This window comes from Cavia porcellus, unplaced genomic scaffold (assembly GCF_034190915.1).
Source record: "Cavia porcellus strain 051 isolate PalLab524CR breed Dunkin Hartley unplaced genomic scaffold, mCavPor4.1 scaffold_12, whole genome shotgun sequence".
NCBI classification, from domain to species: domain Eukaryota; kingdom Metazoa; phylum Chordata; class Mammalia; order Rodentia; family Caviidae; genus Cavia; species Cavia porcellus.
Genome location: NW_026947495.1, coordinates 49,352,183 through 49,377,883, shown reverse-complemented (window position 1 = coordinate 49,377,883; position 25,701 = coordinate 49,352,183). Strand labels below are relative to the sequence as shown.

The 25,701-nt window shown below is 37.0% G+C and overlaps 1 protein-coding gene across 4 annotated transcripts in view; it reads left to right on the top strand.

Annotated features, from left to right (window-relative positions):
- Positions 1–10,288: 10,288 nt before the first annotated feature.
- The window catches only part of Rbms1 (RNA binding motif single stranded interacting protein 1), a 204,273-nt gene continuing 188,860 nt past the window's right edge, over positions 10,289–25,701 (top strand). For 2 of the 4 annotated variants that reach the window (XM_013142475.2, XM_013142474.2), the window contains exon 1: positions 10,289–10,530. In XM_013142475.2, the coding sequence (XP_012997929.1) occupies positions 10,456–10,530 (75 nt within the window). In that variant the 5' untranslated portion in view covers positions 10,289–10,455. The remainder of the gene's footprint in view (positions 10,531–25,701) is intronic. The other 2 variants (XM_013142476.2, XM_003478675.4) reach the window with 1 other exon arrangement.

The window sequence follows — 25,701 nt, the reverse complement described above, 5'->3', positions numbered from 1 at the left end:
GGAAGGAAGAAAATAAAGAAGAAAGGCCAAAGAAGCTGAATTCATGCATTTCCTCTGATATAACTATAAAAAAAACTGTGAATTAAGATGAGAAGATGCCTATACCAGATGTGAATAGATAAAAACACAATGTTACAGAAAATGTACTTACACCAAATATTCTTACTAGCACCAAAATTAATTATAAAAATAATTAACATCACTCATACCTTCTGTTTCTTCTTTGCTTAAGGCAAAGTCCAGCATAAGGCATTGAGTATAAATGCAATTCAAGCCTGACTTCACTCTAAAACCTGGGCAAGATTAACCCTACACAGTTGCTCTCATCTGCAAATGCAAAGACAATAAGCTAAACAGCATGGAAATTGTGAGGATTAAATGTGATAATATTTATTAAGTGGTTGGCATCGTATAACAGACATCAAGTAAAAGGACACTTATAGAAGTCTAATGTGAAATAACTGGAAGTGGCTGTGTTTCAGCCTGGATCCTGACAAGGCAGGGGTTTCCTGACCTAACCATCCTTTGCCAATTCTCTGTCAACATCAACTACTCAGGGGCTTAGTAGGTAACTAAGTAAGTAGATATCTCAGCATTTACCAATCTAACCTGCCCACAAAGCACCCATGAAGGGGTGTTAGCTAATCATCTTGAGCATATTAAAGACCAATTTCTGAAAGAATTGGAATATTGTAATGATTGCACAGCAGTAAATATTGCCACCCTGTAATTATATTACCCAGGCATCTAACTTTCTTCCTTGTCGACATCAGGATGGAGGTACTGTTCTTAATGCTAGATTAGATTTCTCCCACCCCCACCCCCACGTCTGGCCAAACATCTTCCACATACAAAAATATCCCATTGAAAACATCTTGACAGCCCAGGATTGCTTGCATTTCATTATCATTGCTGTGTCCATCACAATATATACCAAGCACAGAAAGTCCTGTCAAAGATTGGATGGTTTACAATCATTGCATCCTGCATTGTGCATAGAGGAAATGGAAACAATTGAGCTTAATATGAGATGGAATTTAGTCCTCTAGACAGATTTACAGTCATGCTTATGTTCCAATATCCATTAGAGTGGAAAGGTTGCAAACATAAAAATGTTCATGCAATCCTAGGAGCATAATGTGATGGAGAAAAATATCCTCAAAAAAGCAGGTGAACAGCTTAACATCTAATTGAAGGCTACCCCACTAGGGTGAATTTTAGGTCTCCAGTGCTGTTCAGTGTTTCCTATCAGTGACAAAATGGAATTAGGAGAATTCTCAAATCTAGTATGATAGCAAATATGACAGGATTATTAACACTTAAAAATACAGAAAGAAAATCAAAGACACTCTTAGAGTTATGTTCAACACAAATTATTTTTAATAGGAAAATGTGAAGGCAACATTAACACATGCCCTGAAAGTAAGAGTCTTTACTTATATAATGAAAGAAATGATCATCTAGATATAAACATGAATAAATAGGCTTGCGTTCATAACGAAACATGAGGAAAAGGATAACCCAGTGGGGGATTTGCCTTGTTTCTTTTTATAATAATAGGACATGGTACTACCATAAATGAAGTCATTATAAAAATTTAGTGGAGCGCATACTTTACTGAGTATCAAGCAGCTCCTGACTAGCCTATTCAATTATATCACTATGTAGTAAATCACAGGAGACCTAGAAAGTTCGTGTAAGCATTACAAAATATTTAAAAGAAAGATAAAAGTCTCAAGTTATTTAATCAATAAGAAAACTGCCTCAGAAGTTATTTATATCACAAAGTAGTAACCAAACTTTATCCATGGTCCAGTGGGCAGTATGTGATTTCTTAATCTTGTAAATTCCACTTTGAATACCTAGAAAGGAAAGATTTCCTGACAACAAAAATGACTAAATGCTTTGAATACATTACGGAAGAAAGGCATATGGTCCTATCTAAATGTCAGCAATAAATGAGAACATGTGTGCTAGCTTAATGCTAAGACCCAAAGTGTTCAACCAAAGGATACCTCGAGGTTTGAGTATACTCTAAGACTTGTTATATAATTTCTACCTTCAGGCTCCTGCTTTTTGTGTGCATACTTGTTTTCCTCCTTACACAGTATCTTCCCTTCTCTTAATTTTAACCTCAATTCATATGTACTGTGGCTGACTTCCAAGCTTACTGCCATCTTTGATTCATTCTCTTAACTTCAGACTCACAGACACCAATAACCACTGACATGTTCACCGACATCTCCAAATCAGCTCCCCATCAAAGAAATACTTTTGAAGAAATGTTTATTTCTAAAGATACATACATGGAATATATAAAAATTGTGATGTAGATGAATATTATAGTCATAAAAACAAAAGACTAATACTACAATGTAGGTAAGTCTCAGAAACATTATTCTAAGTGATACAAACAGATTTTAAAAAAGATTGTATGTTGTATAATTTCACTTACTTAGAAAATTCAGAATTGGTAGAAGCATAGAAAGCAAAGTTAGATTTTCAGTTGCCAGGGGAAAGGAAGAAAGGGAGATAGGGCATAACTGCTCAGTCAAAAATTCTCTGAATGGACATCCATGTGGCACACAATTTTTATCATGAGTAGTTAAAAGATTAAGTAAAAGAGGCAGGGATATAGCTCAACAGCACAGTAATGTGCTTGGCAAATACAAGATCAGGAGCTCAATTCCTCAGTACCAAATAAATAAATAATAAAAGATTAAGACATTGCCATCATTTGACATTTTTTATGTAGTTATTGTGTTAGACAATCTCAAACTTGGCTTTGAATCATCCTCACATCCTGATAATCAGTTTTTTGCTTAATCAGTTCCTTGCCACATTATGACTAATAGAATTTGGCAGAATTGATGGTGTGGCACTTGTGAACCACAATGTAAAAGTCTGCTTCTCTCTCTCTCTCTCTTTCTCTCTCTCTCTCTCTCTCTCTCTCTCTCTCTCTCTCTCTCTCTCTCTCTCTCTCTCTCTCTCCCACACACGCAGTCTCTCCCTCCTGCCCTTCCTCTCTCTCTCTTTCCCCTTTCCTCCCTCCCTCTGTCCCTCTGTCGGTAACCAGCTACCTTGTCATAAAGTAGCTCTATAGACAGAAGCTTACCCAGAGAACCGGAAACATAAGCAACATCACAGGAGTGAGCTTGGAAGTATGTCCTCCAGCCCCAGCCAAACCTAATGCTCACTCACAGCTGGCTCCAACTTAGTATCAACCAGAACCAGAAAAAGTCAACAAGCCACACTCACATTCTTGACCCTCAGAAACCAGGTGATACAATTAATGTTGTTTTAACTGTTAAATTTGGGGGGAAATTGTGAAGTAGATAACTAATTAGGATAAAAGCCACATGACTTAATCATAACCCCCCAAAAAGAAACCACCTCTTTATAACACCACAAGTGGTGCTAAGTTTTAATCCAGGGGTTTTGCGAGACATTCAGACCATAGAAGCATGTACTTGGAATTGTAATTCACAGTGAAATATTCATTTTTCTGGAACCATATGCTTACCAGACCATATGATTTTTCATGGATTGATAATTTTGCCTCTCCTCTAACTCTACCCCTACTCCATTCCAACTGTATCCCTATTTACTGGGTAAATTCATTTGATTGAGTTTCAGAGAGATTTGGATGAGTTGCGGTAGGGAAGGAACTCAATTCAACCTGGTGGCAGAGGAAGTCTGGATGGACCTTAATCTTTTTTTTTTTTTTTTTTTGTCTTTTTCCTTTTTATCGGTACCAGGGATGGAACTCACGATTGCCTGCTTCCAAGGCAGGCGCTTATGCCGCTGAGCTAAATCCCCAGCCCCAGACCTTAATCTTAAGGAAAGAGTAAGCATGAGCTAGCTAAAAAAGAGGTGGAAATTACCTGAAGCCAATGGATCCAAAAAGACAGCTGGAGTTGTACAATATAATGAAGGTTAGAAGTAGAAGACATGGAAGAGAGGAAAGAAGGACAGGCTAAGAGGTGACAAAGTGGAAAGAAATGAATCTGGAAATGGGAAGAGTTTGTTTTGGAATTGAGCATAAACTGTGGTAAGAGATATAAATTAAACAAGTATGACTTAAACTCGAGAGTGGTAATAGTAGAAAATTATGAGAATTAAAAACTTTTCCAGTTAATTTGGATAAGGTTTTTTTTTAAAATCATATTCCTAGGGTCTCAGGAAAATATCTAAAATGATAAGACTAGAAGATTCATATTTAACCTTTCTTGAAGTAAAAAGTAATTTTGTATCTACCCTTTAGTACTGTTTCCCTATAAGTATTGATTCCCTTTAGCTACATGTTTCTTTGTTTAATTTTCTAAATCTCTAACATATATGCCAGTCATAATTTCTTCTTACAAAAACTGTTGCCTTCCTAAGTGTTCACTATATGTATTAGAGATATAATCTAGGTACAAAGTATGGGAGGGGCTGCTCACCAGTCAGTAATCTCCAAATTCTGCATGAGATCTTTCTAGTGAATATAAATCCCACCGACAATTCACCGATGCTCTAGCACAGGGGCTTTCATAGCATAAGTTAGGTTTTGCTTTTTTGTTTTGTTTTTGAGGTTGTGATCAAACTCACAACCTCACACTCCCCAGGCAGCCACACACCGCGGAGCTAAATATCTCACCCAGCATCAGTTAGTTTTACCCATCAATTATTTCAATACTCTTAGGCAAATGGCATTAGAACAAAGGTACTAATTAAAACTAAATTTTTGATCCACTTCTGATAAGTTCTGATAAAAAATGTTTACTTTTTGTTACAAGCTGGTGACAGACTAGGTCAGAGCTCTTAGATGAAACAATTTATGTCTCAAGGTCTGCAGGAACACAGCTCTTCACTTTTCATCCTATGCAAGGTTCTTTTAGTGAACCCCTTCTTATTCATTGTGTCTCCCTGTAGGTGGAAATTTTCCTTAAATAAAATTTCTAACCCATTTCTCATGATTAGTCTCCTCTTTTCTAATCTATTGCTTTCTTTATAGAGTTTGTCATGATTTATTACTGCTTTATCCCTGTCTCCCTTACTGTATCTGAAGGTTCATGAAAAGAGGCATCAAGTGTGTAGTATCCCAAATGTCCTACTGGCGGGAGATGCTTCAAGGTTGCTGAAGTTGTGGATATGGGATAATTTACTCAACAAGTCATCCTCTCCTAGGGGTCATCTTAGCACAAAACAATAAGAATGTTTTATGAGCTTTCCCCCATTTGATGTAGAGCACATTTTAAAGGGTTTTAAACTTATTTGTTAAAAAGTAAGCTGACCTGGGTTTCATGGAGTAATGGCTGATTTAGTTCAGGAAAGAACTAAGAACCTGAGACAATCTTACCACGCTAGTAGCAAAAAAGCTATCAAAAACTGTTAAGATTTATTTTGTACAACACAGCAGAGAAGAGAGAGAGAGAGAGAGAGAGAGAGAGAGAGAGAGAGAGAGACAGACAGACACAAAAAGACAGAGACAGACAGACAGAGAAAGAGACAGAGAGAGAGAGAGACAGAAACAGAGACAGACAGAGACAGAGAATTCAAATAGGGGGTCCCATTGACCAAAGATGGATCCTTTGAGTATTATTAAGAATAGTGATTATAAAGGATTAAATCAATTCAAATGTTATAATTCCCAAGTTTAAAATGTTGCTTAAAAAAGGATACCTTTGGAGTTTCCTATGAAACTAACTCACTGTGAAAATTATCAAGCAAAGAAAAATATATTCTGTCTTTTCTAGGCTAGCTATATATTTCAATTTAACTAAAGAGAAAGTTTTTACTAACTTTTGGTATTATTTTAAAAATAGTTTGTTAATGAGATACTGATGAAATTGTGATGTCTGGAATTTCCTTTAAAGTACTTCAGAAAAATAAAAATGTGTGTGTGTGTGTATGTATGTATGTAACAAGGACTGCAAATGTTTAATAAAGGTTCACGCTAAATGTTAGGAATAGGCAGATTATTATCCTTCTCTAGCTTTTTGTATTTTCTTGAAAAATCATCAAGTTAAAATTAAAAGTTGATTTTTATTTTAAAATTACCTGAGTATGAAATGCAGCAAAATATGGACAGCTAAAGAGAAACACTGAACTATAGTCCTATGTATCCACCATCCAGGATGCAATGTGCAGATTGCCCTCTCTTTTAGTCTCCTTTGGAGGTCTCCCAAACCCCTCACCCTTCTTATCCTTCTCAGAGAATCACTATTGTAATTTTTTTTTTTAAGAGCAGAAACATTTATTGAGAGAAAGAAAGCTTCTGTCTGAGAGAGAGATAAAAGGGGTCCCTAGAGGGGTGCCAAAGATTTTCTCTTTTATCAGGATTTTATAGAGTAAAACCATGAGGTGAGGCAGGTCTAAAGTTGGGGAAAAGGGGCTGGGGATTTAGCTCAGGTGCATAAGCACCTGCCTGGCAAGCGCGAGGTCATGAGTTTGATTCCCCAGTACCCCTGCCAAAAAAATAGTTGGGCAAAACTAGGAATTAGTAAGGCAAATGGGCATGAGGTGGGACAGAGCTACGGTCAACCAGTAAGTTTAGTTGTGCAGGTATACTATTTTAAATTTTGTGCTGTTATCCCCTTGTTTTTCTTTATGTTTTAAAAAATTATTTCTCTACATATTCTTACTGAATGTACTGCTGATTTATGTTATTTTCTGGTTTTGAACTTCATGCAAATGAAATTATACTTCAAAATTCCATTTGTCTGCTTCTTTAACGTTACTTTTGGAATGTTCCATATTGATGTATTTAACTTAAAGGTTCATTTTGCTGCTGCAGTGTTCTATTGTGTGCATATACTGCAGTCTTTTTATGCAGTATGGTAGACATTTAACTTACTTTCAATCTATCATTAATATTACTGTGCATTTCTCCTGGGACATATATAGAAGAATTTTTCAAAAATGTATACTGGTTCCAACCTCTAGCTGTTATATGTTGTGTTGCTCTAAACATGGGTATGCGTGTGTCCCTGTAATATGATGATTTTAACTCTTTTGGTAAGATCCTATAAGAGCGCCAGTTAGCTCAAGCGCTTGCCTGGTAAGCACAAGATCATGAGGTGGATCCCTGGTACAAAAAAACAAAACAAAACAAAAGATCCAATGAGAAAGACAAAACACAAATAAGTATACAAATAAAGAGCAAAATAGAAGAGTGATAAAAATTCAAATGCTTCCCCAAATTACATTATTTTGTTGCTTCCAAAGCATTTTAATATACATGCTAATTCATTTAATTTATAGTATTCATCTTAGATCATCGAAAAGAAAAGAAAATGTTGTAATGTTTATTTTTTGTAAGAATCTTTTTGGCTTTTGTTTTGTACTCTGAGTAAATACTTTGAAGATAATGACACACAATGTATCAATTAAGATATTTTCTTATTATTTTCTTATGAAATTTTGTCTTGTTTTTTCACAAAATAAAAACACTATATGTTGGTAATGTCATTGCTGTATATATGCAAGTAAAATTGAGTAAGACCAACCTATTGTGTATTCTAAAGTGATGATCATGCCAGTTATGCTTCTCATGGTAAGCAGTATTTTAGATACATAATTTCTCTTCTTCCACATCTTCACTTACTTTTACTATTTTTCAAATTCTCAACATTTGCCAACCTATTGGTAATAATGAAAAGGCATCTTATTTTAATTTGCATTTGTCTTATTACTTTCTAATGAATGTTAGCATCTTTTATATGTTTGCTGGATATTTGTGCTTCCCCCCTTGTGAAATACACTTTCATTGACAAATTTATTTAGAGGCTAACATGTTCTTCTTTTCTTACTAACCCCAAGGACTTCTTTATGTATTCTGTACATTAAACTTTTTTAGTTAATTATATTACAAATAACTATTTTGTGGTTTGTTTTTTCACTCTTTATAGAATCTATGAACTGTGGTTCTTAATCTTTATATGAATAACTGTACTCCTGCTTACCTTATTAAAGAAATCTTTGCCTACATAAAGGTAAAAAAGCTATTTCCCTCTATTGTGTTCTGGTAACTTCATAGTTTTGCTTTTCACATGTAGGTCTTTAAACTACCTAAATTCTCTCCTTACTTTTGGAATTTGTAAGACTGGGCTTTGATTTCATATTTTCCATGTGGATTCCCAACGGACCCAGATTCATTTGTTGAAAAGTTCATTCTTTCTCCACTGCTCTGTAATAACAACTCAGTCATAAATCAAAAGTCTGTACAAGTGTGTCTCTACTTTTGGGTTCTCTAAAACAGGCTGAATTTTCATCATCCAGAAGAAAAAAAAAAAAAAACCAGTAAGTAGAACAGTCTAAGTATGGTAATTTCCTGTATCCCTTCAAACCTAGACCAATTGAGATTATTCTTAACTCATTTCTTTTCCTTTTGCCATTGCTCTGAAGCATTATTCCCAATCTTCCTAGGTTCCTAAAATGTCAGTTAGTTCGTGTCACAACATTAAAAGGTCTTAGTTGAGGCTATATAAGGATTTTTTAAAAAGAAGACTTCTAGATAGATAGAACTCCAACCTTTAGTTGGAAATTAACTCCAGCAGTGTCCATAGAACAGCAGAAACTCAGTACAAACTAGTGTCCTTACAGGATCCCACCAGGGTTGGTGATGAAGTGCAGGGTTTGCTTTCTGGTATGTCCAACGTGTTCTCCTATGAAGCACAGTTATTTTGTTTTTGTCAAAAAATGACATAGAAATTTGTTTAAATCATAGAAAGATGATAGGTTTCATTTTGCTGTTTTATTATTGTTTTAAAGCATGTTACTAAACTCGCTTTAAATGTCACATAAACATGTGAGTGTTTAACAAATCATGTACTCCAGTTTATTTACCTTGTGCTATGAAGAAGTGACTCTCAGGAAACTAAAATGATAAAACAAGTAATTAGGCCTACTTATAGTAAATAAAAATTTTATTGCTTTTTATTAGCTGTGCAGTGACACCAGTTTGGGGGTGCTTTCTTGTCTATGGTATTGTACATTTTGGTATTCTCTTTTTGATCTAGAATATAAATGTCTGCTGAAGTCAAATTCAGACACCAATTAACTCCATTAAATTATATCCATTTATGTAGTGAACTGAACCCCTGCTCAGTTGAGACTGTCTAGAGCTGTGACAATTAGGAGATGGAGAGAGGCACAAAGAGAGAGACTGATTTTATGTGTCACCGAAGAACACTGCAACAATATGCCAGAGTGACTTTCAAAATGGCCTTAAAATATTCCAAACTCCGGGAGTTTCCTTGCTCATGAGTGGGAGTTAACAGACTGTCTGGCGGCGTTAGAAAGAGGCAGAGAAAAGCTGATGTCTATATTGTGTCCCCTAATAACATTCCGCTTCTTTGCAGTATGTCCGTCCCTGGGAAAGATCTGTCAATTTGTTGGGAGGGGTGTGTGTGTGTGTGTGTGTGTGTGTGTGTGTGTGTGTGTATGTGTGTGTGTGTGTGTGTGTGTGTGTGTGCGCGCGCGCGCGCCTCGGTACAGGGGGTATAATCTTACCTTTCACATCTGGGAAAACCAAGCTGAAAGACAATAACCCTTCCAAGGTCACCTAGAAAACTAGTCTTGTGGCCCGGAGCAGGGGGTGGGGAGAACAGAACCCAGGTGTCCCGACTCCAGCTTCGCGGCTGGGCACTAAATCATGTCCCTTCCCTTGTGCAAAATAAATAATAAATACATAGAAATCATTGGGCGGGGACAGGGAGGTGAGGGGAAGTAAGAGATTCATCAGATTTCCTTTTTTTCCTCACGTCCCTTCCCCCTCACGAAGATAAAAACTCCGGAAAGCAAAAGCGGTCCCCTCTGGGTAGTTCTTAAACTGGGTGCTCCAGCCCCGACCCCGCCATCCCACCCGGACACAAAGCCACCCGGGTGCCCCGCGCTCCCGCCGTCCCAGCGCCGGCCTGGGAGGAGAGAGCGGCCGAAACTCAGCCCGCACCTCCGGCGGTCCCGCTCGCCGGCGCCCGGCCCCGCCCCGCCGCCCCGCCCCGCGGCCGCCGCACGCCAGCCCTCGCCGCCCCGCACCGGGCGCACCCACCCCAGATGCCGCCTGGCACCGAGCGCGGCCGCCGCCGTCGCCGCAGCACTTTGCACCGGTATTGATCAGCTCCCGGCTCTGCTCAGCAGCGCGCCCCAGCTTGGCAGCCCCGGCGCGGTCGGGCTCCGGGAGGAAACTCCTCGGGAGCGCCTCGTCCGGGGTGCCCTCTGCGCTCCGCAGTGTCTTTCTCTCTGCCTGGGAGGAGAAAGGGGGGTGCGGGGAGAGCAGGAGCCGAGGAGCAGGAGGAGCAGGAGGAGCAGGAGGAGCAGCCGGAGGAGGAGGACGTCTGGTCCCCGCTGGGAGGTGGGGCAGCGGCTACAGCAGCCGCCGCCGCCGCCTCCGGAAAGGGAGAGGCAGGAGAGCCCGAGACTTGGAACCCCAAAGTGTCCGCGACCCTGCACGGCAGGCTCCCTTCCAGCTTCATGGGCAAAGTGTGGAAACAGCAGATGTACCCTCAGTACGCCACCTACTACTACCCCCAGTATCTGCAAGCCAAGGTAAAGGGGGCGCCGGGGCCCGGGCGGGGCGCGCGCGGAGACCCCCCGGCGCCCCCGCGGAGTTGCTGGGAGGTTGCTAACTATAGCGCCGGCCTGGGCAGGGGCAGAGCCGGGCTGCGCGCGGGGCGGCGGCTTCCCGGAGGGAGAGCCGAGAGCGCGGATCGGGTTACAGAGCGCTGGCTGGGGGTGGCGGTGGACTGGAAAGAGTCGCCAGCCCCTTCCCGGCCCGGAGGCGGAGGGTCGCGGGGCCGAGCGGTTCCCCTCGTCGCGCGCGGCGGCCGGCGCCCGAGGCCCTCGGCGGACCGGCTGGTGGCCGGCTTCCCCGGCGCTCCTCCAGGGCCTCGCCCGCGGGCCCTCGCTCCAGCTCCCCCGGAGTGGCTCGGAGCCTGCCGCCCCGAGGGTTCCCTCGGTCTCCCGCGCTCGGACCGGGCTCCGGTGGGGCGGCGGAAGGTCTCCTCCCCGCCTCGGGCCCTGCGCGCCCGCCCCTCGCCTCCGGTCTTGGCGTGGTGTGGCACTTCACCTGGTTACTGATTTCTACTTTTACGCTGTGTTTTGGGTCGAAAAGTGTCCAAAGTTCACTCTGCATTCATTGAGGTCTCTTAATTTTCTGGGTAGCTTTTGCAGAGGAGGGACAATGAGCCGATTTAAGTGCGCAGAAACAAGTGACTTTGTGTTTCGTTGCTCTTGTTTCTTTCTTTTTTCTTGTTTTTAAAAACTATCTTACGTGTTTACCACACATCGATTTCCAATGGTGCTTGCGCACACTGTTAGGTAATGAGAGCTGATGACATGTTGTCATACAGATTGGGACTGGCATTCTAGGGTCCGTGTTTAGTAGGCCTATCTTATTTTCATCATAGATTGATGTCTCCTGAACTCTTTTTAAAAAAATTATTTGGGAGCAGGAAGAGTGAAAATTTCGCTGTTTTGGAGGCTTCTGCCACAATTTGGCAGAAGTTGGCTGCACCAGCCTCTTGCAGCCCCTAAGGTCTAGCACAGCTCTTGGTGCCCTAATAAACCGCAAAACAATTGGGTATGGATGTAGTGTTTGAGCTTTTGGGGGGAGGTTGCAACCATGCTCAGCTTGTTGGCGTTTCTGGCCTGTGTTAAGAATCTCTGACTCAACCTTGATAAGCTTTGCATTCTTACAACGTGTGTGGTCCATGTATCATGTGCCCACAACATAGCCCTGTCCATGCAGAAAGGACACTTGTCAGCAGCAAGTCCAGAAATTTCCTTAGCATGAAGGGCCTCGTTTGTCCCTCTCACCTAATTTTCGTCTTACCTCAGGTCACCAAAGAACAGCAAGATGGTAGCCGCAAGAATACCTATTACTCATTTCTATGTGGCTCTCACGTAATTGTTTTCTGGAACTTCGGAACATACCAGGTTTTTGCGAGCAACATTATAGACGTTTAAAGAAATTTTGTAGTATAATCATTGTGCTACCTTTTAGATGTGTTATATATTTAATGCACTTGTTTAAATTATGCAGCATTGGGTGCCTAAAGGACAGCCTATTCAACACTTAGCCCTATGAATAATAAATACATACACTCAGGTGAAGAAGAAAAAAAAGCTGTGTTCTACAGGCACATTTACCTTAGTAATTTTTATGTACCATTAGTAAGTTAGAAACCAAGTACATAACATTTAATACAGCTAATGCAATGCCATTTGGCTTTTTTTGCCCTGTAAATAATTGAAGAGAGAGACAAATAGCAAAAGACTGCTCTAGTAATTAGGGTCAGATCCCAGAAAGCTTTAGGGCCCATTTTCTGAAAGTGTGCTTCCTGCATAAAGCATTTAATATTGATTTGTGTTACAGTAAATGATATTCTCAAAACATATTTTGCTGTTTCTGCTATGAAATCTGAAATCCTATTACCCTGAATCCCTTTGTTTCAGGAGAAAGTTACACATCCTCACTTGACCTATATAACATGATATTAAAGTTTGGTAATTAAATCTAAATTCCCTATTGTAAAAGTATCTTGATTATCTTAGAAAGAAGCATCTCTGAAAAATGAGTACTGACTAGATGTAGATTTTAGATAAGCAGAGATTGAAACACATGGCCATTTTTCCCTCTCTCCCTTACATATCTGTTGTTCATGTGGTAGGTGAGTCATTAAACAATATACTTTATTTGATTTGTGGTTAGTTTAGTAACAAATGTTGCTTAACCTGCGTAAAGAGTTAATAAACTCACTTAGAATCGTTATCTACTATCATAATGCTTGTGTGTGTGTGTGTACATCTGTGCCTCTGTGTGCGTGTGTGTGTGTGTGTGTGTGTGTATGTGTGTGTGTCTTAACTCTCCTGAAGTGTGGATAGAAAGTGTGGGTGTTTAAAATACAGTTATGTGTTTGCTGCTCCTATTATTTTGAAATTTCTGCTTGGTAACTATATCAAAAACTGAGAAATGGCACTGTCAATTAGAGTGATTTTAATTTGCTATCAAGAGATGTGATTTTCTTGAATTATGAAGGAATAAAACAATGTAATTTCTTTCATCAGAGAAATAGATGATGCCAATTAAAATTAATAATACCAATTAGAACACCATTTGGAAAGGAGTTTTGTTACCATACTTTAAAAATTTACCTATACCTAAACTATTCTTGTGTTAGTGACTCAATCAGATTGTTTTGGCAGATTTATTTTGTGATTTTTTTCCTCCACTAAGAACATATTAGTTCTGCATTTTCAAATAGCAACAAAAAACACTTAGGAAGCTTTGTTAAAGGAAATATCTACATTCGATGTGAAGATGATGGCGATGTTTTGGAAAGAAAGGACATGTGTGTAACTTTTATAATACCTTAGTGCAGAGTATTGGATTTCAAGTGACCTGATTTTATATCTGTTAGTCTCTCTTCCTCTTTTCCTCCCTCCTTCCTCTTCTTCCTCCTTTTTTCTTTTTTGTTTTTTTTTTTTTTTTGCCACTTGACACATTCATTCTGAAATGTAGTTTCATGTAGCATTGTAAACAAACAGGTGTTATTCTAAAGGATTTCCCCGATTTTAAAATGATTTGAGCTACATTGTTACAAGTTAAATTCAGCTTCACAGAATAAAAGATTTTGATAACAACATTTTAACCTGAAGATTTACATGAACATATTTTCAAGCAGTGGCAATAGGAATTTCACTTATTATAAAGGCCACCTTTGAATCATGGCTTATTTCAAAGATATGTTGTTGCCAGTGTGTCTATGCAAATATTTAGAGGTTCTGAAATATTTATTCTGTTTCTTTTGAAGAAAGAAAAAAAGAAAATTTTCTTTTCATGGCATCTAGATGCCAGGTACCAGCTAAAAGCTGTCTTAACACATTTGTAATCTCACATAGTTATAAAATATATTTCTCTAAAATAAAGTCTGAGGGTTTTTTGTATATAGCAGTGTTGCTTTCTATACTAAAAATTTGACCCATACCCATTTGATCCATAAGGAATTATTTTGTTCCTAAAACAAAATTTAGTTTTTAAGCCATCTTTTTATGCCAAAGTACATATCTGACCTTAGCTACAAATTCTGAAAACTGATAATTTGAGATCTGAAATTGCTGTAATTTGGGATGCCATTAATAAAGATCACTAAAAAACAGTGTTTCTGAATTGAACTTTTGCAGACATTTACCATTTTGTTGAATTTCTTGACTCTTCTTTAGTTGTAGCCAAAGGAATATTGTGTTTCAATTATTTTTCTCTAAAAATTAAGAGCTACAATTTGATACATAAAGCTATCGTGTATAAGAAACTGGATTGAAAGTACAAAGATGTGAGATGTAGGGTGTTTTGTGTCTTAAGATCTGTGAGGCAAATAAAGTTTGCTTAATAAATCAATTTAAAACGGCAGTATTTTACACTGATAAATCCATTTCATTTCCTTAGTGGAATACTGTGATTATCTGCAAGTGGTAGTGGAAAACTCAAGGTCGTGCAAATGTTGAAAATGAAAATAGGTTATAATTCCACATTGTAGCACTTTTTCTTTGCATAGCTTTTTATTAAAAAGATTTTCTGCAAGAGTGTTATTTTACGTATCATGTTTTCTTGTTTCAGTAAACATTCAAGGTACCAAAGGGGGAACGAGAGAAAGCAAATGACAGTAGGAAAGCCACAATCTTAACCTTCAGTATTCCTAGATTTATCTTACATTTTTGGTGATCTTGACTTTGAATGATCTTGACTTTGGTGGTCTTAACTTTAAATTCAAATGTTTCTATATAATACACTTTAAGGAAAAAAAATCTTAAAACTTAATTGATGTATTGCTGACTTTTTATTTTTGGTTTATTGAAACTTTAATAAAATTACTTCCATTTAAAGACCAGTTTACACATATTTTAGCTAGTGACGAAAGGATCTTTTCCCTTTTCTTTTTATTAAAGAAGGAGTTGTCAAGAAAATCATTTGTTCCCCCCCCCCATGGCTGATTAACCAATAAGAGTCATTGAATAAGTATTCAGTATGAATGGGTAAGTATTTAGTAAAGACAGCATGAACACTCATTCATTCATTTTAAAAATGAAGGATTTCTTATCCAGTGTGTTTTCATTAGATGCTCACCTAAGTAAAGTTCATTTTCGCCAAACATGGTCTCGCAGGCTCACTCTCAGCCTCTCTGAAGAGTATCAGTGTGTCCCTGGTTCTTTTCCTCATTCCCAGAACAGTAGATGCTGTATAAGTGATTGTCAGTGGATAGTTATTATTCCAGAAAAAAATGCATGCAAAATTATTTTAGACCAGACAAATTTCATAGGCCAAAATCCACAAATATAATGACCTCGCCCAATTTTAATGAAATCTCAATATAGTTTGATTTTTGATTTTATTCCTATATAATGAAAACTTTCCAATGTTTTGTGGCCAGAGATCCCCGAAATGAACTGCATATTGATTGATCAATGCCTAATTTATGGAATCAGAAAAGCCTTTTTGACCAATCTTTATTAACGAATATGGGTACCAGAGAAAAATCACATTAGAGTATATTGATAGGAAAAGTACCACATAGAATGGATTGGTAATCTCGCCTTTCTGTGCTCCCTATCGCCAGCTCACCCCTTTTGCCAACATTATACAGACTTTTCCTGCTTAGTTCTCCTTTTAGTATCTCAGACATGATGAAAAAAATTGTTCATTTAATTGACAGTGACTGAAATGTAAACCATATTTGAGGTATTGATAAATTTTTAGTTATTTCTCAGTTCCTGGCTGTTGCATATGCCTAAAGTTTTTGTTTGGCCATCCAACTCTTTATTGGACAAACACAATTTTTATCTCATTCAACTGGGATATTATAGGAATAAGTATAATAATAAGTATGGGAATAAGAGAACAAGTTCTCTCAAAAGGGAGCATTTTATTTAATGTAAAATTAGCTTATTTTAAAGAAAACTATTGAAATGTCATTTATTTAAATGCAGTATCATAATGTTTGTTAGAAAATGAATCCAAATATTTAAAAATTGAGTACTGGACTTGAGAATGTTATGTGGGATGAATTTAACTGTTCTGACTTCTCTCTGTACCATTTTAGTGAATAAATGGTAAAACCAGTCTGTGCCTCACCAGAGGCAGCCCTTGGAGGATATAGTCTTACCACCAGGAGTTTGATTGGGTAATAAACAGCAAAAGATCTCAGAACCATCAGATAGACATACAAATTTGAGCCCACACATATTTGATGATAGAAACTGAAAATCTCTTAATCCAGTAGATATGAGAAGAAAAATACAAAGTGAATGATGACAGCTAAGTGTATAACCAGCTAAACATACATCTTCTATAATCTAATTCTGTATTTGTGCTTAATGTATCTAGTCTCCTTAACATAATTATATGCATATTTTAATGTTTTTCAATCAAGCACTGAAAAATAAGCATGTCAGAATGATAAGAGAGAAACAAAGAAGAATGCAAGATTGAGTGTCTAGACCTCAAAGGGAATGAATGTACAATGCTGAGTGTTGTTCTCCTTACATTGTCTTTTTAGCGAATTCGTAAATGGATGCAGTTGTCAGTTTAGAGAGTAAGAGTGAGTGAAGACTTCTGGGTGAGGAATATGAAAATCTAGATTCTAAAAGATATTGCATGTAGCATGAACAGTTAAGTTGCTTATTAATCTAGCATTATAAGTATGTAAAATGATTGTCTGGTGAATGATTTCCTACATTGGCTGTAATGTTTGTATATTCTAGGATTAGGTTATTTTTTTAACTGGTAGCTTATTGGAAAATTGCTGAGGCCCATGAAAGGCTATTTGCAAATCAATTGCATTTACTGAGTGACCCAGTGTATCATTTAGCACTTGACTTTGGGGAAGGTTACCTGGTAGAGTATCTGATCACTCCTTTCCATCAACTCACACACTGCCAGAATAGAAACGTGCAGAATGTAAGAGAAGAAAAGTTGCCAAACACTATGCTTGAAGGCAACACGCCAGCCAAGAGTGATGGAGAACATACTGAGCTATACATAGGATTAAAAATGCCATATATTTTGTGAGGAAAAAAATAAGGTGCTGATAAAAGACACAACAAACCTAGACATTTTAGAAATTGGGCTTCAAGTAAGTGAATGAAAATTTCTTGAGTTGGTAATCTGCATTGTTTTGTTTTTTGCTTTATAATTCTCTTGAGAGTACTTAAAATTTTAAAAGAATATCATATTTAAACTTTAACTTCTTCTCCTTAAAATTTCACATTCAGTACTTTTTTTTCTACATTATTTCTAGTTTGCGTGCTTACAAATATGCCATTAAGCCAACCTATTAGTGTTGTGGTGGGCTGATAAGAAAATCCTTAAATGATAACATAATGGTATATAGAAATGTTACTTTTATCGTTTTAAACCATTTGATTTTGCTTTGTTTGGTTTTTGAGACAGGGTCTGGCTATGTAGTTCAGGCTGTCTTCAAACTCATGGCAGTCCTCCTGTCTCAGCCTCCCAAATGTGAGGATTACAAGCTTGAGCCACTATGCCCAGCTTCATTTTGAACCATTTGAAATAATGCTTATTTTTCCTAACTCATTAGCCTTGCTTATGGCAAAGGAAAAAAATAAATTTGGAGTTTTAAATGTCTCTAATTAGATCATTGCCTACAGTCTACACACTGATGATGTCTAATGTGAACTGGCTTTTTTTCAAGAATAGATTTTAAAAATTGTTCTTGATGGTTCTGGACATCTCCTTATCTGGCCATTATCTAACATTTATTCTTTCAAAAGCAGCTGTTATTCACCTCTGCAAATGGGACCAAGTGCTTTAGGAGTCATATTGTCCTCTACTTGGCCTCAGCATTTATCCCTCTGGCTGCCCTCTGAACTTGTGCTATGCAGTTGGGCTTCTAGGTCCCAGACAAACAGTGACTTCAGGGAAGGCTTTGTGAAACCAAATGAGATCATTTTGTAGATGTCATGAAGACTTTTCACTGGCCTTGGAGGGAAAATGCATCATTTTGCCAGCTCTGCAAGTGTGGGCCCATTTCACAAAATACCACTTGTGTTTTTCTATGAGTTGAGAAATGGAATATTTGGAATAGCAGAATTGAATGGCTACCACTGTGGGATATTGCATTCTTATCCTGAGTTCTTTTGGGGAAAATCAAAGTTGCCAAAAATGAAGATTTTTTTAGAAATCATAAACTTACACTTCTATTGACCTCAAATAGCATTGTACCATTGATCATGTTAAAAACTTGTAATCATGATGATTTTGAATTATAGCTGGGAGTATATGTGCCCTGGAGATCCTCTAAGCCTCCTTTACTCAGAATTACAAGGAAATATTGTCATAGTTTATATAATAAAGTCTCAGGTAAAATATTTGGTCATGTGGAAAAGAAAATTTTATAATACCATCAGTTTTACTTTTATCTTCTCAACAATTTGAATTCATCGAAGGCTTTTGACAAATGTAGATGTTTATGAATAAAAAATTTACCAGAAAAAATTATTTTTGAGCCATTTATTGAAATACTTCTAAAGCCCTTTCTGTCTCACAATGCACAACACTGATTAATTTCATTGTATTTTAAAAAGTTTTTCTAACCTTAATTTCATTCTAGGTTGTATTCGGTTGAATCTTTTACACAATGATGTTTTAAAAAATAGCTGATAGAACTGGCTATTTTTCTGGTTCTGTATGTGACTTGTCAAGGATTTGATATAAAATAAGTTTTATTTTACATAGTACGTTTGTCAATTGGTTATTTAGAACTTGAAACTCATTTCATATATTATTGTTATACTTAGATCCCCAGCCAATCCATAAAAGCATGTAAAAGTAATTCACTTTATAATTGACATATACCTTTATACTAACCCTGCCTAAAACCAAATCATGAGATGTGTGTTGGAGAAGGAGGTGGGTACCCAGAGTTGAAATTCCAGGAGCCAACTAATACCATTTTAGGGGAGTAGAAAGATAGTGCCTCTGTACAGTACTTAATGAGAGCTTTGAACTTTTAAATGTGGGATTTTCAGAACAAGTGAGGCATCCTGTGAAGAGTTAGGGATTTGCAAAACCAGCTGTTGGTGTGGAGGCTTCCAGCTGAGCTAGATCCTAGACAACTCCTCACTTCTAGATTAGCTGTATTTACCTGCGTACATTTCTTGTGCTGGCTTTGAGGATAATCTCTTTCCCACAATAAAAACAAAACAAAACAAAACTTTCCTTTCTCATTTCACCACTGGCTAGATTATTAAAACCCTTTACAACTTTTCTTTACTCTTCTCCGACCCTCAGTCAAGCAAGCAAATACTTCTTACATTTGGTAACAAGAAAGAAACAAAGTCAAAAACCTCCAGTTCTGTCACTTAACTTGTTTTCATCTAATCCATTGATGTTTCATAACTCCTAAGGAACCTGTACCTTCTGGAGAATAGGATGATGGCTTATATTTCCCTTCATCTCAGATTTTTACCTAGAATCAACCTATGGGGCACAGATTAAGAACTCTCCCCTGGAAGAAAGACAAAGACTGAACCAGCCTATGCTGAGAAGGATCTCTTGGTAATTAGTTTCTGGACTGTGGCTCAGCTGATGCTAGGGTGAAGAGCTGGACAAGGCCAAAAGAGCTGTGAAATGGGATGCGTGGGAGTAAAGTTCAAGGCCTTATCCAGAAAGGGGTGGACCGTCTCAAAGCATTTCCTTCCTGCTTCTTTCCTCTTTTGGCCCCCAGTTTCTCCTCTGACACTGAAAGAGTGAGCCACTTGGGACTTACTTCTGACCACTAACAGGTGGTTAAGAACTTGCTAAGTACAATTGCCTCTCTGAATCAGGTTTACTCTTCTGATTCCTTATTCAATTTTATATGGAAATTTAAAAGAAAATTTTATTTGGTAATGTATAAGTGTGTTATAGAAGCACAGACATGATGTAATGCTTTGAATAAGAGCATGTAATTAGCATAATAGAAACAATTTTGATGACAAATGTGTATTTCTAATGAGATTGTAACAAACATGACATAGTCAAATGATACACTGTTTAGTTTTTCTTCTTAGGTTATACTATGTTTAACATCACAAAGAACCATTTTCCTATTTCTTGAATATTTAAAGTATTCCTTTGTAAAAATTAATCAAAAAGGGGTTATTTTTAGTTTGCAAAAGACTAGAAAAGATGTTTCTTACTTGGTTATAGTTTCTCAGATTTAAATTTTTGTAAGAAAAATCTTAAATCAATTTTGATTGTTCTTTTATTTTAAGAATAGATTTTTTAAACAAATAGGATTGAAAATGATAGTGGGTGATATCTAGCACTTTTCTCTGCCTCTGTCATAGAATTCAAATCCATGTTTTAGCAGTACAGGATGTTCTTCAGTGCACATCCTCTGAGCCTGCAGAATTTGATTTGGCTGTGAGGTCTGACGATAGCATGTTCTGATAAGTGCCCTGTGCTAGTGATCTGTGTGTCTGGCCATAATGAACATCTGCTTTCTAGGACGCCAAACAGCACCTTTCTTTGTTTCCTCTTCCACTGCCTCTTTGATTTGAATCTTGTTAGAACCCTGCAAGTGGGGTTGGTTTTTGTTTGTTTTTCAGTATGCAAATGTCTCCGTTCCCTTTTGGGAAAAAGAAAAGCTAGATATTTTAAATATGAATGAATGCACTGGGAATTGAAAAGAAAACTGCAGGAAACCACAGCTATAGCTGTTTTTCAGACATGTATGAAAATCATCTTCTTGAGATCATATAGATGGAACTAGCAGGTATCATACTAAATCTGGGAAGGTGCAAATATGTAGTTAAGCCATAGTTTGCAGGACCGTCAAGCACAGTGAGAGAACTTTAGTTTGTCATTTAAAATTTGCACTGAGGTAGAGTATGCATATAATATCTTATATAGAGAGATTGATACTCATTTAACAGCCACCCAAATAAGTGACCTTATAACATTTCCAGCCAAAAAGCATTCTCATTTGTACCCTTAAAGGTAATTACTAGTCTTTCTGTCTTTGTAAATTCATTTAAAGCTTCATAAAAGTGAAATAATATGTATCCTTTTATGTCTAGGTCTTCAGTGCATCATTTAGGATTGGTTCATTGTTGTTTTTATTTATGCAGCATTTTTTAATGCTATGCAATAGTCTATCACAGAATATACAATAATTTGTTCAATGATTAAAGATCATTTGGGTTACTCCAGTTTGGTGCTATTTTCGATAAAACTGCAATAATTATTCTTGTTCATAATCATATGTTCAACATACAGGTATATTCCTAAGAGTAGAATTTGTAGGTCATAGGATATGTGTATATTGTTTTGATAGATATTACCTGTTTTTTGCTCCTGCCAGCAAAACATAAGAAATCTAATTGCTCTGTATCTTCATTAATACTTGGTGTTATCAGTCTTTTAATTTTAGGCCTCTGGTTGGTGGCATCTCATGACTTTAGTTTGCAGTTTTCCTAATTATTAATGATGTTAAGCTCTCTCTCCTTTTTTTGAGATGGAGTCTCACCATGTTGCTCAGACACTGGACTCCAGCTCCCTGATTCAAGCAACTTCAGCCTCTCACGTAGTGGGGACTAAAAGTATACATCACTGTATACTGTTTTTCAGACATGTATACTTTTTTCATATACTTATTGGCCAACTGATATCCTCTTTTGCAAAATCTGTTTCAATTTTTTTGCTGATTTTAAAAAACAACAAGGCGAGGGGTATAGCTCAGTGGCCCAGTATCTTCCTGGCAAGCACAGGGTCTTTAGTTCGATTCCCAGTACCAAAATAAAATAAAATAACAATTTAACTCTTTGATCACTTTTTAAATTTAGTTATCTTTTTCATTGATATGTGGGTTTTGCATGTAGTCTGGACCCCCCTTTATTAGGCATCTATATGAGAGTATGTCTCAATTTTTAATTTTCCCTTTTAATATCTGATTGGTATAGTTTAAAAAATACAAGTTGTTTATTTTAGTGAAGTCCAATTTGTCAGTTTTTATGATCATCGCTTTTTTTGTGTCTGCTAAGGAAATCTTTGCTTATATTATGGTTATGAAGATAGTTTCTTATGTTTTCTGCTAGAGGCTATACTTTCTCTTTAACATTTAGGTCTCTAATCCATTTCTGATTAATTTTTGTGTTTCATGTGGATAGGTCAAGATTTCTCCCTATATGATATTTGATTTATTAAAAATACACTTTCACTTTTTGAACTTCAGCATTGCATTTATTGTGCATTGAATGACCACATTTGTGTAGTTCTTTGTGTGGATTCTTATTTTGTTCCTTAAGTAGCTTCCTGCCAATACTGCAGTGTCTCAACTACTGTAACAATATGAGTATATTCTTTAAAGTGGTCTTTAACTGTTTAGGTCTTTCCTTATTTTTTCTGTATAAATTTCCTTGTAAGTTTTAGTATCAGTTTATCAATATCCATGAAAAAATAACTTTTAGTACTTTATTGGATTGATAGTAAATGTATAGAAAAATTTTGGAAGAATTGATATCTTAGCACTGATGAATGTCCCAAATTCTAAATGTGGTATCTTATTTATTAGAGAACTTACCACTTTTAAGTAATTAATAATAAATACAAATATATCTGATGATTTCTTTAAGATCTATATAGTATGATGGTTGGCATAGACTCTGAAGAAAATAATTCTTTTGAAGGGAAAAATACTTATTTTCAGAAATCGAAATTAATTTTGAAAATCAGTTTGGCCCTGAAACTTACCATTTAAGAACAGATGACATTCTTTTTGATTATTCTGGAATGCATCTCAAAATGTAAATATTTTCCTGTTATACTCTTTGTTGTTTTTTGATATTTAATTGATATGATGACTTGTTGCCCTGTGTAGTGTATTTGTTAACATTAATTGAATTGAACTAACTGTATTTAAAGAATTTTCTGACTTTTGTGACTTTTTAATATGCCTTTGATATTGTAAAAACTAAGATTAGGAATTTCTATTTAGATGCTAACATCTAAGCGATAGATCATGCTGCTCTTTGAGCCCCAGTTCTTTCAAAACTTTTCTTAGATGTTCCAAAGGTTTATATATGTATAATTTTTCACACTTTATATTTAAGGTTTTAAGCTTTGATTTTGCCATATTCAGCCAACCAAAAACAACAGCATAGAACCTTCAAAGCTTGTGGGTTCTGGCTAGGTCAGCATAGGTTGAGTAGGCAGTTGGACTGATGACTTTTGAAATTCCTTTCAACTCTAAATTTTATAATTCTGGGAGTTTATAACATCCAAGAATCACAGAATGTTAGAATTGGAAGGAACTTTAAGGTGATTTGGTCCAAGCACTCTTTTGACAGATGAGGAAGGGTACCCAGAATGAAGAACCAGAGGTCTACAGAAGAAGAGAGGGAGGGAAAGTGGCCAGGATTGGAAGGCCCTCAATGCATCTGATCAAGCAGAGGAAGTGTCTGCTCAGGGCCTCAATGGTTTTGTTGTTGTAGTTGACATGCTTACATCAGGTTGGTGATAGCAAGATAGAGAAAGCTTATCAAGGATGAGAGGAAGAAAGGACATGTGAGCTTCAGCAATCACTCCAGGAAACTGATTACAGAATTGAATGGGCTGTGAATGGGATCAGCGTCAACAGGAATGAGTAGTGGTCACTCTGGCGTCATCCTGTAAGGAGGGCTGGCTAGAGGTCTGCACTTGGTGCTAACATTGTCGCTTCTTCTGGCTCACAGTAGCCATATCCCAGCTGCGTCATGCTCATGTTTCTGACCTGTTGTAGATCGCCTGGTAGCTCATTTTCCTGGTGCTGCTCATCCTGTTGGCCTATTTGTGGCCTTGTTTTGTTACTGAATTTGCTACATACCTCTCACAGCCCAAGATCTGAGACCCAAGATTTCCCATGTTTTCTGTTCACACCGGCAGGATAGACTTCATTTTTGCTAGACTTTCTCTATTCTGCTATCATTAACTTACTGTAGCCAGGTCAACAACACTAACAAAACTATTGAGGCTCTGATTAGACATTTCCTCTACTTGTTGAAATCATCTCTCTTGTTCACCAACCTGATGGAAACACCTTATTCCTAAACCAATCAGCACATACTAGATTCTGGTGTTTTCCTAGATGTGTGAAGATGGTTGGCAGGTTAGTAGCCTTCAACGCTCACCATTTGGTTAGGCTACAAGAGCTCTGTTGGAATCAATTATGTGGGTAACCCTGGAAAAACACAGTGCACAGTAGGAGTCATCCACAAGCCCATTGTGCCATTTGGGCATAGTTTTCCCCTCATGCTGTTTGCTTCATATACCAGTTAAGTACCAGCTAAAAATGCCGCAAGTGGTTCTGTGCCATGCATTCGAGAAATAGAGTGCAAAATAGTTTGGGATATATTAAGCAAATAAGAGAGAATGACTTTTCCACAACTTATAGGAAGATTCCCTGACGAAAATATTCCTTAGTTCATTTGCACGTTTCAAAGATTATCACAGGTCACTAGCTCTTTGACAGAAACTGTAATTTAAAGTTAAGTCATCGGGAACCATGGCTTATTAAAGGTTAATTAGACATTTAGAAAAATGGTTTGTGAAATAATTTCTTAAGTCAGTTGGAAAGAATGAGATTATTTTATTATATTTGATTTCTATCTAACTCCTTAGCATTGCATGATTGAGTAAAAGCAAGGTAAAACCGACTAGCTCTGTTGATTGTTTTTATTAATTTCTCTCTGTTTTTTGTGTTTATTGTTCTGGTTGGTTCAAACCATTCTTTGCTCCCTTGGAATATGTGTGACCGTAACCAGGAAATTCTCAGAACTGTGGGATACGCAGAAGGGACTGTCAGAAAGGACTATTGTATAATTTTATAATTTAAAACTGTATTAGCTGTAAGAAAACCAGGTTGTGTGTGGGCCATTATTACTTGACAAGGGTCATAGTCAGGATGATTTCCAGTGAGGTGGTTATGTTTAAGGAATGAAGAGAGATGTATCATGTAGATGAGAAGAGGTACCTTTATTTACAGAGCAGTTTATTTCTTAGTTTAGATGATTCTGATAAATGGGATTGAGGGAAATCATCTTAAATGGCATGTTGAGCCCAAACATTGTGCTTTAATACTCATTTGTAAGTAAATTGTTCTGACTCTTTCCTGAAACACAGCAAATAGCCCTGTATTTGAATTAACTTTACTTATTTAATTTTCTGCTGTGAAAGATAGGCATGATTGACACCTCAGAATCAGGCAGATTATTTGTCTAAGTTAAAAATATGAGATTCAAAGTTTAAGAAGAAAATGAGTCAGAGATTCGAAGTTTAAGAAGAAGGTAGAGGTTCAAAAAAGCAGAAGAGGTCATTTTCTTTTTATCCAAGTTTACTTTCTAAACTTAAGTGTTTCTGGTTTTAGTACTTTTCATCTAACTTAACGTATTATGAAGCATTCTGGCACAGTTTACTCATGTTTTTAAGAATTTGCAGGCACTGAAGAGTATATATCTGATTCTGTGTCAACATACTGCTCACTGTTGAATAATCTGAAAAATGTCATTCTTAGAACATTTAAAAAATGGGGACATCAGAGTTTACTAATTTGATTTTCTTTTTTGTATTATATTTTAACTTTCATTTAGTGACATTTCATTTAGACTGTACTGTGTAATAAATTTACAGTTAATGTTGGAAAAGACTGAGAAAGTCAGAAAGTGTATAGAAAGAAAAAGCACAGC